Source organism: Molothrus aeneus, chromosome 2 (genome assembly GCF_037042795.1).
Source record: "Molothrus aeneus isolate 106 chromosome 2, BPBGC_Maene_1.0, whole genome shotgun sequence".
In the NCBI taxonomy this organism is placed as follows: Eukaryota; Metazoa; Chordata; class Aves; order Passeriformes; family Icteridae; genus Molothrus; species Molothrus aeneus.
Window position 1 is genome coordinate 89,066,433 of NC_089647.1, and position 13,654 is coordinate 89,080,086.

General features: G+C 41.5%; 1 protein-coding gene across 1 annotated transcript in view; it reads right to left on the reverse strand.

Annotated features, from left to right (window-relative positions):
* UXS1 (UDP-glucuronate decarboxylase 1) overlaps positions 1-13,445 on the reverse strand; it is a 55,448-nt gene extending 42,003 nt beyond the window's left edge. The window contains exons 1-2 of the mRNA XM_066545262.1: positions 13,284-13,445; positions 1,239-1,266 (exon numbers count right to left, since the gene is read on the reverse strand). Of these exons, the coding sequence (XP_066401359.1) occupies positions 1,239-1,266; positions 13,284-13,380 (125 nt within the window). The 5' untranslated portion in view covers positions 13,381-13,445. The remainder of the gene's footprint in view (positions 1-1,238; positions 1,267-13,283) is intronic.
* Positions 13,446-13,654: the final 209 nt, after the last annotated feature.

Consider the following 13,654-nt stretch of genomic DNA (forward strand, 5'->3'; position numbering starts at 1 on the left):
TCAGTCCCTCAGAAATAATTTTCACCCTCAACAGCTCTAAAAAGGACATCTCAAACAAGAATTCAGAGGCAGGTAGTGGCAGAATTTGTAAGGACCGCTTATCAGGAAATAAACAGGATCAGGAAATAAACAGGAATATCAGGATCCCACACCCACCTGTCCTCCTCAAACCCCTCTCTGAGGTTCTTGTCCTTTGTTAAGAAATGCTCAGCTGTTCATGTAACAGCTGCTAAGCTGCCATAGTTCATTGGTCATGATAACATGGTAATCTAACTGATATCTCCATCTGCAACCTACAGCAGCCCAGCAGCTGTTTGTCTGACAGCTGAGCACTCTTTGCATCAAGGGTGGGAAACTCCGAGAGGAGGAGAGTGGGTTAGGAACAGACTCCCAGGGTAAGCTGTCAGGGGTGCATTAGAGCCTAGAGAAAATTCATTATTATTCTTATTCTTATTTTGTCTCAAACTTTCCTTACTATGTGCTGCTAGAAGTGGCAACAGAATACCAAAACCCCTTACTAGCAAAACAACATGGTAAAATATTTTGTCCTCTATACACAATGACTTTGCTGTAGGGAACAAGCTGTCCCCATATTCTCTTCAATTTCTTTTGCAGCTGTGTCTTCCCAGTAAATTTTCCTGCAGGACAAACTCACATGCAAGCAGAAATGTGGAAATCTGCATGTTCTGCATACAAATCATCTTTCTGTTTCTAAATGAAAAAATTCTAGGGGACAATGCAGGATTTTCTGCTTTTCAGCAGTTAAATCATCAGATTTTCTACCAATTAACTGTGGAGGAAGAAAAACTCTCCAAAGCACATTTCTGATTCTAGGTACAGAAATATAATAATGGGAAGCAGTGGACAATGTGCTGCTCTTCAATATTTAAGCCCACATTATCACTGAGATACAGTCACATCTGTGCTAAGGAAAAGCAGAATCCAAGCCCGTACAAACAGGTATGCCAACCAACTGGCCAAAATCAGAAGATGAATTCGTAAAAAGAAAAGCAGATGAAGTGTCAGTAAAATTCCAGATGAGATCTACAGCAAATATACAACCATTTTTGAGACTGAACACTTTTTATTTAAAAAAAAATGGTATCAGCTACTTAGCAACCACCCAAACAAAAGTGTGAGCTGCTGTTTTTCTCCCTGCTTTATACATATATTGATAGGAAAGGTAAGTTAATTTTATTAAATATAAGGACAGTCAATACAAAAATTTTATACATTACCTCATATTGACAAAATTTCCCCATACAGCTGGAAAATAAGAAGAGAGAAAAGATTACAAATGTCATACAGCAGTACCCAAAGTAATTTTTTCCTATTATCATCAGATGGAATTTAAGACAATATTAAGTAAGCCAATCACAAACTAAGTTACATATACACCTCCCATACATAAGTGTCTAGAACACAGTTTCAGAGTATGGGTGGAATTCCGATGATATTACATGGGACTGTAAAAAAATACGCAGGAATTATCTAACCTGTAATTTGGGACTGCACACAGATTGGATAAATCAGAACACTTGTTTATTAGGGATACTGGAAAAAACGACAAGAGCAAGAAAAGAGCCCTGTGGACCTGAACCACACAAATTGGAAACTGCAGAGTGACAAAAGACTGGCCATTACAGGCTAGAGCTAAACCAGTCCAAAGAGGTGCCTCAGGAGTCCAGCATTAAAGGTAGCAAGTGCTTGTGTACACATATAATTCTGTCTAAATACATATATAATGTGATGTAACCACAAAAGACACCTAAGCAATATAACTTACAATGTAAGTTATATTGCAAGTAAGCAATGTAAGTTATATTACAAGTGAGCAAACAAAACTCATTTATTACTCTTTGTATGGAAAAAGTTTTATAGAAAGATAAATCACAATATAAAATCAAAGACCAAAAGATGTAACTGGTCAGGGCTTAGGAGATCATAGGAAGACTATGAGAACACTGACTTTACTTTTAACTTTCAACTAGGAAACAGAATGTAGTTTAAAGTGAAAAAATTAGAAGCCATAAACCAGGCTACACTGACAACGAACACTTGACAACTTTGCATCATCAAGATAAACAAGTTTAACATGGAACAGTTCTGTAAGGGATTTTGCAAAACAAGCAACACAAGAAATATACTCCAAGCATCTCCAGAAAATCATTCTGGAGTTGCTCTTTAAGAGACAAGGCTCAAGCTAAGGACCAAATTACATTGGGTCTTAGGGAGTAGCCTATGCAGTATTACCATACATACAGAAAACTTCTAAAGTGTCCACAGATTTTGTAAGCTGTAAAATATTTTGTCTACCTTTAGGCTTTGCACATACATTTCCATCACTATTACTCAATGAGCTCATGGATAAGGTGTTACAGAAACAAAACCAAAAATACTGCTACAGTCACAGGCACCTTCCAGGCAGGAGAAATGAGACATTCCCAAGAAGGAGGAGTGGGGATGACACAAATAAGGATTCAGTAATGCAGTTGTTCTAGCCTTCAGGGGATGGGAAAGCTACTGAACTGTTTTTAAGTGCTGAGTGCTGCTGAGTAATTCACGAGTAACTCAAAAGAATCCATGACAGACTAAGAAACAAGCTGTAGGAGGGCTCTGTGTTATCTGTGGTGATACCATAAAAACACCTGTCATCTTCTGGGGAAAAGATAGGGGAGCTTTATTATATTAGAACAAATGACCCATAAAATCCAACTGAATTTTTAAATAACCTGGATTTTGTGTCAACTAGATAAAGTAAATTTAATGTGGTGAAAACAGAATACAGTGTTCAGCACAGTAAATTCAAGATATTTACCCTCTGGCTAGGATTTTAGAATTATGTATGACAACACTAAGGAAAAAAACACTTTTCTTTCAATGTTTTGTGATGACAATCCGGCAGTAACAGGTAAAGAATTCTTCAGTTAAACAGGACTGAGCTATACTTACAAAGAATTATTTTTCTGGGCTACAGAAAACAGAATGTAAGTGGTTATGCAGTGGCAGGAAGCATCTGGGTTTAGCTGGTGAAGTAGGAACTGATTGAAGAAGAAAAAAAAAAGAGTTGCCAGCTGCAACAAATACCACCCTCCCAGTTTTGTTGCAAAGACAGTGAAGCCACGTTGCATTCAAAGAACTGGCTTCCTAAAGAAAACATGTGACTTGTGTGTGCTCAGTGTCCACAGCAGGGAAGGGAAGCTCAAAAAGGCATTCACATCCTTGCAGAAACACTGTTTTTGATATCTCAATTCTGTAGGAGAACATGACCTTGCATTAAACTTTTCCAAAGTGTATTGGGTACCACTAAAAAAAAAAAATTGCAAAATTAATCACAGAGGAACTATCATACAGAGAGATCTGAAGAACCCTGAAGTCTCTCATGTGTAGAGAGATATTGCAAAAACTCACTTCAACATACTGACTGCCTTCATAAAGGATTCTGAATATGCAATTCTAAAAAGGATCTCTGGCTACTGGTGCTCACATGGAGCTTACACCAAGGTTGAAGGGATCAGAGCTAATATTTTTGTACAAGAGTGGAAATAAGGTTTGGCTGTTTTTCTTCCAAATACACAGCTGTTTATATAATGTGCTTACCCAGCAGCAGAACCAGAATCACGCCTGGCTCACAGAGGATTTCCTTGCCCTAAAGGTCAAGTCAAGGCTGGTTTGACATTCAGGCAAGAATCATGGAAACACAGAGGTAAGTAGGTCCAAATCCACAAGGAGAATGATGAAAATTACAAGCCTAAATTCAAGATGAAAATCCTTACAGGCATCACAAAACCACTTGACAGGCCCATCAAGTTCAGGCCCCAAAAGCTGCAAACACAGATGGTTAAGAAAAATCTTCCACATCAGCAAGGTCACAAATTAGGCACTACACAAACCCAGCTTTCAAAAGCATGAGACTCCTAATGGACCAAATTTGAGCAAACACTAACACAACCCAGAACTTCACTGTAAAAGCCAGTTTTAAAAATTCAAGTCTAAAGCCAAATCTTTTAAGCCAAAAGGTATTAATCCAGGATAATAGTCCTGTGCCAATTCTCAGACTGTAGAGATTTAACATCCTCACCCCCCCACAGCCACACAGAACATACTCTGTGAAGAACTTCCAACTTATCCAACTAGAGGGCATTCATAAACAGTCTTCCTGCCATCTACCAAAACTCTGTGCAAGGGAAGAATTCATGATTCACTGGACTAGACAGAAGCATGACTTGTAACCTAACAATTCAGACACTCACCTACAACAGAAGGAGACAGGGCTTCTACTTTCAAAGACGGATTGTAAACCTCACCCATTGACTGATTAAGGTCATAGCAAATTGGCATTAGGGAAGTGAGCAGAATATCTGAATTGTTGTAGCCTGGTTTAATGGGCTGTAGGAAGAGTAAAAATAGGACTACACCTATTTGAGGTGGTTTTTTTCCCCTTTGCATCCTTTTCATAAAATAATGAAATAATTTTTATTGTAGCATTTTTGCAAGGATTAATTGCAAGTACTATGAAGAGTAAAGTAAATTAACCATTAATCATTCCCACAGACATTTCACTTTAAAGTGAAGGCTTCCAGGGAAGGACATCATCTCTTGAGTGAAATGATGAAGAACTCTCTAAAACAGTCTCTTTTATAAAAGAAAATATTTCTCTAATCGCAGTATTTTTATTAAAGAGGTATTTACATTTATCTGACTAAACATTAATCACTCAAGGTTTGTAGAAAACCCAAATGCTTTTTTGTTTCTTTCCCCAGCCACTGAGATTAGGCTGTAACTACCTGGCAGGCACAGTCTTACAGTAAAATTGTTGTAGGTTTTCAAGACTTCTCAAAGCTCCCTTAAAGGCAATTAGTCATATATGAGTAAAGAATTTGGCGTTGGTTTTGTTCCTACTGAATATATTTACATTCCTGAAAATTTAGAAGTTTGTTTAGTTTTTCTAGAGAAGCCCCACTCTGAAATGATGCTGAATGCAGAGGACTGCAATGACAGGGATACTGTCAGCAAAGGAATAGTCCAGGAGCTTATCCTTTGGATACAAACCAACCATGCCTACAACACAATCCTAAAAGAAGCCTGTATCTTTATCCCTCCTTTCTGGTCTCTTTAAATGACATAAAAATCAAGTCACAGACTACCACAGGCCCTCAACAGTAAATACACTCAATCTGAAATTATTAGTGACATCACTAGTTTCAGCATCACATACATTTTAAAACAGATATTTTAAAAAGCAAAACCATGATGTCCATAGAGTACCAAAACAGATGCAATCTCTTTTAAAACCATATTCTTTCCCAATTGCTTTGTTGTTTGCATTTTCAGGACTGTTAAAGAAACTTTTATCTTCCACCTTTCAACTTCTGCTCCACAAAATATAGAGATTACAAGATGATGTTTGTTACAAATAGATTTCACAAAAACAGCATGCAGGAAAAATATGAATTGATATACAGTCATAATCAGAATTTTTAGAGCAAACTATGCTCTGAACATCCAAAGTGAATTGCGTCAAATTTTCCATTTCAGAGAGATGCAACAGCATTCAAAAAAGGGTTTGGGTTTCTTTCTTTTTTTTTTTTTTTTGCTTAAATCTGGCTCTCAACAGTCACTCAGCAACTTCAGTCTCCTGGAATAAATAAGGTTTTAGTTTCCAGACAAACCTGACAAAAAGGGAGAATATGTAAAGGGAAATCATAAAATGCTTTTAATACAATTGCATTAAAGTTTTAATTTAATTATTTTACATATTTAATAATGTTAATAAAACAATTATTTTCTTTAGGAAATTATTATTTCCCACACAACATCTTGTGGCTAAATCGGAGAAATATGACTTTGATGGACTCCTCAAGAGATGGCAGCTGGGTGGCTGCACCCAGGGCTCAGTGCCGGGGGAGATGAGTAACACCTGGTGTCCGTCAGAGGGGTGCACTGGGACCAGTACTGCTCAGTATCTCCATTAACGACACAGACACAGCATTGAGCCCATCCTCAGCAAGTCTGCAGATGACACTGAGCTGGTAAGTGTATTGAGGGAAGGGTTGTCATCCAGAGGGACAATGACAAGCTTAAGGAATGGGCAAACATGAACCTCATAGAGTGCAAGGTCCTGCCCCTGGGTTGGAGCAACAACCAGTGTGAGTACAGCCTGGGTTACAAGAGGACTGAGAGCAGCCCTGTCAGGCAGGTCCTGGGGGTACTGGTAGAAAATTTGGACATGAAATGGCAATGTGCACTTTCAGCTCAGAAAACAAATCAAAAACACTGGGCAGCACCAAAAGAAGTGTGGTCACCCTGTCAACTGAGGTGATTCTTCCTCTTTACTCCACTCTCATGAGACACCACCTGCACATGGTGAGAGGAATAGAACCCCTCTCCTACCAGGACTGAGAGAGCTGGCTAGAAAAGCCTGGAGAAGAAAAGGCTCTGAAGAGACCTTACTGTGGCTTTACTTAAAAGGGGCTAACAAGAACAATGAAGAAAAACTTTCCAGCAAGGCCTGTAGTGAGAGGACCCTTAAGAGGCAATGGTGTTAGCCTGAAAGACAGTAGGTTTAAGTAAGATGCAAGGAAGCAATTCTTTACTATGAGAGTGGCAAGCCTTGAACAGGTTGCCCCAAAAAGTTGTGGATGGCCCACACCTGGAAATAACATGAGGTTGGACAGGGCTCTAAGCAACCTGTTCTACTGAAAGATGTAGAACATTCCCCCAGGGAAGTGGGGGGCTGGATTAGATGATCTTTAAAAGTCTCATCCAATGCAAACCATTTTATGATTTGCCCAATATATTTAAAATCACCTTTTATAGTCTTGATTCCTTAGGAATAAAAAAACCCTCTCAACTGTAGTCCATTTGTAATTCCAGCAGTATGTCAATTTGCTTTAGAAAATTATTTTACTGATGAGTGCATTTCACAATATTAGTGGAGATAAGAACATACGATTACTAATCATAACTTTGTATTAAGAGATGTCACTTTCCTGAATGAAGTCTATGATCATGCCTTTGGGGAAAGTACAACAACTTGAGTATTAAAAAAGATTAAAAAGAAAATACACCTCTGGTAAGTCTAAATCTATCTCTGTATGGCAAATAGTTCTTGTTGCATCTCCCGAACTGATGCCTTGCTCAACAGTAAAGTTCCTGCCCCAAATCAAAGACAGCAGATAGGAACTATTCCCACATGAGAAGTATCCTAGACACAAAGACACAGGGTTTGCTAAGGGAAAGATGCTCTCTCTGTATCTTGGACAGCACCACTGCAGCTCTGTGTCAACCCTTCAGCTAGTCATCAACTAGCAAAACAAAGGCAACACAATCACCAGGAAATTTCTCCACTCTCTTAAGAACAAACGCTTACACCTTGGCAAGCCAATACTCTCCCACAGCTGTGTGATATAACATTATGCAAATTTTCTTTCTTTACAAGAGTTAATGGAGCTTCATACTGCATAGGAAGGTAGCCAAGGGTACTTTTTCTTACATTTCAATTAGCATCATCACTTTATGACTGAATTTTGTTCTTAGTTTCCCAGATGGAAAATTCTCTTGAAATTTTCTATTTAGTCTTTTTTCAAGTTCTCTGTTCCTACTCCTTCCTGCCTCATATCTTCAGCATATCATTCTTACCACTGCTCCTCCACTGACCCATCTGTTGATAGCTAAGATTGTTTTCAGTGGACTCAGAGAATGTTCCAATGGTCAGCACTGTAACAAACAAATTCACTTTTCCCACCTACCTTTCACAAACCCCTTCAGGTAAATTGATGCCATAACCTCCACCTCTCTCTCTCTCCAGTCCATAAATGAGATGCTGAAAACTACCAGTTTCAACCAAACTCTGCTTTGGTCAACTAACCTTAGAAAAAAAGAGACTAGCAATATAAATGTCAGAGAAATATTTCCCTTTGCAAAAACAGAGGGTAAAGTGTCAGGTTCGGCTGTCTGTCTCTGCCCCGACACGGGTAGGGTGGTTCTTGGGTGGCACGCGTTTTAAAGGACGAGTCTGGACTCTTCAGCTTTTCGATCTTCGGATTGTTTATTATTTCTTATCTACAAAATTTTCTGTCTGCCCAACAGAGGTCTGATCTGCAAGCAGTCACAGGCACTCTCTGACCACCCACGGGGCGGTCATGTCCTTTTATACTAATATCTACGTACATAATATTTACCTTTATTTCCCAATGCTTTTCACCCATGTTAGCAAGTGCACCTTCACCATAAACCAATCCCCAAGTGCCAACATCACCACAGGAGATGGAGGACAAGAAGAAGAAAGAAGAAGGACGAGACACGCCCTGATCCCTCCATCTTGTCTCCATAACCCCCCTGTACCAAAAACCTTAAAGTCTATACTTCACCCTCTAAATGTGTCCCTTTTACACCTTTTACTCTAAAGTGATTCTCTTGTCCTCAAACTCTTGTTATTTCTGTGGATGGATCAAAATCAAGCCACCAAACACTTCTGGCAACATTCTAGGATTTTCGAGACCCCCAAGGGTTCTCCTGGCATCTCTGGACATCGGGAACGATGTGCTGAGATCCCACAGTAAAGAAGGAGTGTTTGGCCTTGAGTGGAATGATGACCAGGCTGTCTCCTGCACATGCTGCAGAAGAGACAAATACTAAGTGGAGGTAAAAGATGAAAGACAAATATTAAATGGAGATAAGAGAGGAACCGTAAGATTAATTTCTCCAGGATGCCAAAAATTGTTTTAAAACATCATGGCTAGCAAGGCATAGTCAGAGTCCATCTATTCCTGACAAACAGCTGAAGCATGAACAAATTTTCATAAGCTACAGGAGTACAGCTAGTTGCAAGCCTGACAAGCAAGGAAGTGGAAGCTCTTACAACAGTGAGCCTATTTGCATAAACCCACAAATGAAAGGCAACTTGGTGAATGTGAACCCAGCCAGCAAGCCTGATATCCTACACAACCATTTTGAACTCTTCCATGGCCAATCAGTCCTGACATCTAGTTAAAAATGGCTGGGGAAGGAAGATTTCTGATGCTGATTAACACTGAGACACCCTGAAGCAATAGGGGAGGACCAACTTGATAACTGCTCTTCTATTACGAAAAGTGGAAGTAAAAGCTTATCAAAACAAAACATTAAGTAACATTTAATCTTCGTTTTGAACATATGCAAGACAAGCAGCATGCAAGGGGCTGGTGAGATTCAAACTGGAAAGCTCACTCACACCTCGATATTTTGAGACGCGAATATTGTATTCTTCCTAGCTGATGAAAAATTGACAAAAAAAAAGGCTAATCCTATAAAACAAAGGATAACAACCATGGAAACTAGCAAATGCTGTGAAAAGTCAAGCCACTATACTACGGGATGTACTTCCCTCACATTATTTTGACATTTGATTTTAAGTTGTTCTAATAGCTGTGCTATAACTTATCTTACAAAGGAAACGAGGTCTTAAGCTTAGATCTCATGACAGCACCCTACTATTCCATATTCCCCTGGGAAAAGGAAAAAGGCTACTGATATACTTCCTGAGAACCATTTGATCTACAAATGAGTAAAGAGAACTGCTCTACTTTACCAAAAATAGAGCTCTTAACTTTTTCATTAAGAACATGCAACTGCCCTGTCATACATCAGCAGATTATTTACAGTAGCATCAAGATTAAACCAAACCATGCAGATTGATGAGCTCTGGTCTTTAAATCCTGACTACAAGATTCTAAGTGCATTTCCAACAACTTAAATAGGTTCTGATTCTGCAAAGACAGTACCACTGAAGCATGGTTGCACGTCCATATAAAGCTGAATATATATATATTCTTAAAACTTCCAAGGGAGTGAGCTTAAGGTGTCTATGTATTGACATCCCATCACACAGATGGGGTTTTTAAAAACAGAAGAACACTCTCAGCCTGCATATAAGTTATTCATATTGTGGTGACACTGAAGTTTTTTAACATTATTGATTTAATTCACTGCTCTTTTATGATCTGTCTACATTTCTCATTACAGACAACAAAAATCAATTAAACCCACTTCACTTCTATAATCACCTCATGTTCTGAAGCTGTGGTTTCACAACAGTTTACTCCATGATGTAAGTGGAGCTCATGACTGAAATAATTTGTTTCAGTCCACCTCCACACACCCCTCCACCCCACTTTGATTAGCATTAGCACTCCTGCACTTCTTCTGGGGGTTAAATGAAAGTTGGAGCAGAAGACTTTTTCTCTCTAAAAAAGGGCAATGCAAACTCAACCTCTGGGCAAGGTTTCCCACTATATGTAGCATAGTATAGTCATGCAATGCTCACAGAAGAACACAGCACTGAAGGTGAGTCAACTAAGCTAATTATGAAGAGTATAAATAAAAAATTGACTAGCAGTCTGACATATTACAGAGTGATTCAGACAGCTTGCTAGCTGCAGTATCTCCAAATTCATCACCTGGGCAGTGGGGAACAACATCACCCCTTTCACCCAGGGCCTACAGAAAAGGTAAAGGTAAACTTTATTCACTTCCTTTTTCCAGGAAACAGTTGCTTAAGTCACAACAGCTTTTAATTGCCTGCTACATAGAAATGCTCCTTTTGAATTCTATTTTTATACATACAAACCATGCATAGCACAATGTTTCGAGTGAATGATTTTTTAAAACCAATATAAATTAGACTTACAGAAATGAGGCATCAAATACTACCTTAATTCAAATCCAAAGTAAGGATCTTTCTGGCTCTAAGTGCTACTAGGGAACCAACTGAAGTCCATAAAGGAGTTCCAGGGGTTTTATAATATGACTCTAACAGTGTATATCATGTCATGATGCTACTCCAACCAAAGTAAACAGGACTCCTGCGGAGACAGGCTCCTAAGTGTAGACCTGCAAAGCATGTGACGGCAACACTGCCAGCAGCACTGCCAGCTTTTATCCCATTTTACCACTGTGCACCACCTCCTCAAGCAGGGCCCAAACAGCTGTTGAATACCCACATTGTCAAACTGCTGTAACACAAAAGGGTGATCTCAGTCCAGACCAGCTCCTTCATCTGGTGCACAGCAAAGAAATTTCAGTCATTGTATGGATGGGGAGCAGAGATAATGAACACAGCCCAGCCATCCACCACTGTGTGAAACTACCAAGAGAGCCACTCAATGACTCTTGAGAGTGAAATAGCTCACAGCCTTTCAACTGTATGCAAAAGTTCTTTCTCTAGATTGCAAACTCGCACAGAGAAGTTTTCAGGCACCTTTGTAACCAATTTGCATTCAAAGGCAAGATTTCTATGAAATACACTATTTTTCTAAATTATGTTCCCAAAACATTTGCTCAGGGTTTCACACACAGGCTGACAAAATGGCACTATTTAAAAAGTCCTGTCCTCTAGTTCAGAAAAAAATATTGTCCTTGCCAACTACTCCATTCCCTGTAAAATGTGCTGCAAGTCTGAATGCCCATGCCCTAATACTGAATAGAAATTCATGGAAAGGAGGCACACAGCCTAAAAACACTTAGTCATTTGGAGAGTACTTCAGAAAGAAGGAATGTAAGAAGTGCCAGCACATACACCTACACCAGCTGCTCAGTTTTCTCAGATTCTCTGCTATTTCAGTCAGGCATTATTTGACTGCAAGCAGAGTGTAGTGATGATTCAGTAACATTGTGAGGAGTACCCTTTTAGGGTAGGTGAATGGGATCATAAATAATTACTCCTGAGAAAAGCAAACAAAAAATATTCTCCCTAGAATCTGATAGAGCTGTGGCATCTGCTACCATACCATACCATACTATGTAGCTGACACCTAAAGATTCCACAACTTTTGATCTCTAGTCAGAAGATGGGAAAACACAGCATGTTAGATTTGCAAAAAACATGTTCCCATCAGATGCCAACTTATTGCCTTTTCAAGCCACTTTTTTGCCACACTGACCTGCAGTCCCTCTCCTTCTGAATCCCAAAAAACAAGCAGTCAGAAGGCTTCTCCTTAAGGCTAACTTTTACTCACAACGTTAGAAAGCAAACACCAATTACTGTCCAGAGAATATAATCAATAGCTAGGTCCCAATGACTGTGTCACCTACCACTCAAATCCAGTTTTCATAGCAGCCTATTAAATTATGTTTTGAAAACTATCACTCTTAGCAAAACATGTAAGTCTTTCAAAGAAAGAACTGACATTAAGCTGTCAAGATGCAAGGGACCTAAATTCACTCGGACAAACAAACTGTCCTGAAAGTCAGAGCTGAAACACAACTTCAATGGTAACAGAAACACCTAAATAGTGAGGTCCAGTAAAGACAGCAACATATGGTAATGAAGGGAATTGCTGTGTTTCTGTGGTAGGAAACACCACCCCTCTAACAAAATTACTTGTGTTGTACCTCTCCACCTTCCCAAATCCAAAGGAAGGATCTGAAATGTGATGTACACACCTACCCCCAAAGCTAGCTCACCTATACCTATGTGCCTTCAGGCAGCAAGAGAACGGCTTGCTCCCTATCTGAACTGACAAGGTATCGTGCTGTCCGCATAGAATCTACCGGAGTCTGAAAACGAAACTGGCTAAAATAAAATAAATTAAAATTGCAACAGAAGAAATAAGTATGGGAAGAGAGCTGACAGGACAGCGTTTTAAATCCATTTTAAATCTATCTGAGTCACTGCTAGTAAGTGAAGTCATAAACATCCCCGTCACTGGCTATTCTAAGATTTTCTAAAGTACCTCTGTGCCTCTTCCCCGGCTCTCAGAACTCCAGCTACGCGCCGAGTTAATAAACAAACATTTATTTAGCCCTCAAAGGACTTGGGAGGATTTTACAAAAGCCAGACACGAGGCCTACCCTGGAAAATCTTCCCTGAGGGCTGCTCACCGCTACCAGGTGGCGATCGGGGCGGACAAAGCGCGGTCTGAGGACAGGAGCGGCTGCGGAAACACTCGCGGAGCCACGTCCCGCCCTTACCGCTCCCCGCAAGAGCTCGGGACGGGGCAGGGGAGCGCCGGCTGCCGGGGGACGCCCGGCAGGGCCGCACGCGGCAAAGTTTCCGCAGGGCAGGAGCCCCGAACCCCGCGCCCGGAGCTTCCCGCGGGGAGCCCCTGCCCCGCCGGACCAGAGCTGCGGCGCGCCCGCAACTGGGCAGCGCAACGGGGTGCGGGAGGTGCCGCCGCCGCCACATCTTCCCCATCCCCTTCCTCCTCCTCCTCTCCCGCACGGCGGGCGGAGGGGACGGGGGGCGCCGTGCCAGCGGGCAATGAATGGCCGTGCCAGACCCGCCCCCACCCCCGCTCACTCACAGGCGACGTAGGCGACGAAGGCGAGCCCCATGAGCAGCTTCATCTTCCTGCGGTTGATGGCGGTCAGCAGGCGCAGCAGCGGCCCCTTGCTCACCATGCCCCGCGGCAGCGGCACGCAGAGCGCCGGGCACGGCCGCGGCCACCCACGGCTCCGCTCGGCCCCGCTCCGCCCGCCCCAGAACCGCCCGCGCAGGCGCGGCGGCGGCAGCGCGCGCCCGCTCCCCCGCCCGCCCCTTCCCTCCCGGGCCGCGGACGCGGCCGGAGCGGTGGCGGCGCATGCGCGCGGCCCGCGCTTCCCTCATGACAAGCGGTCCGGTCTCGGCCGCGCGGTCCCTGCGGGGTGCCCGGGAAATGGAGCGCGCCCGCAGCCT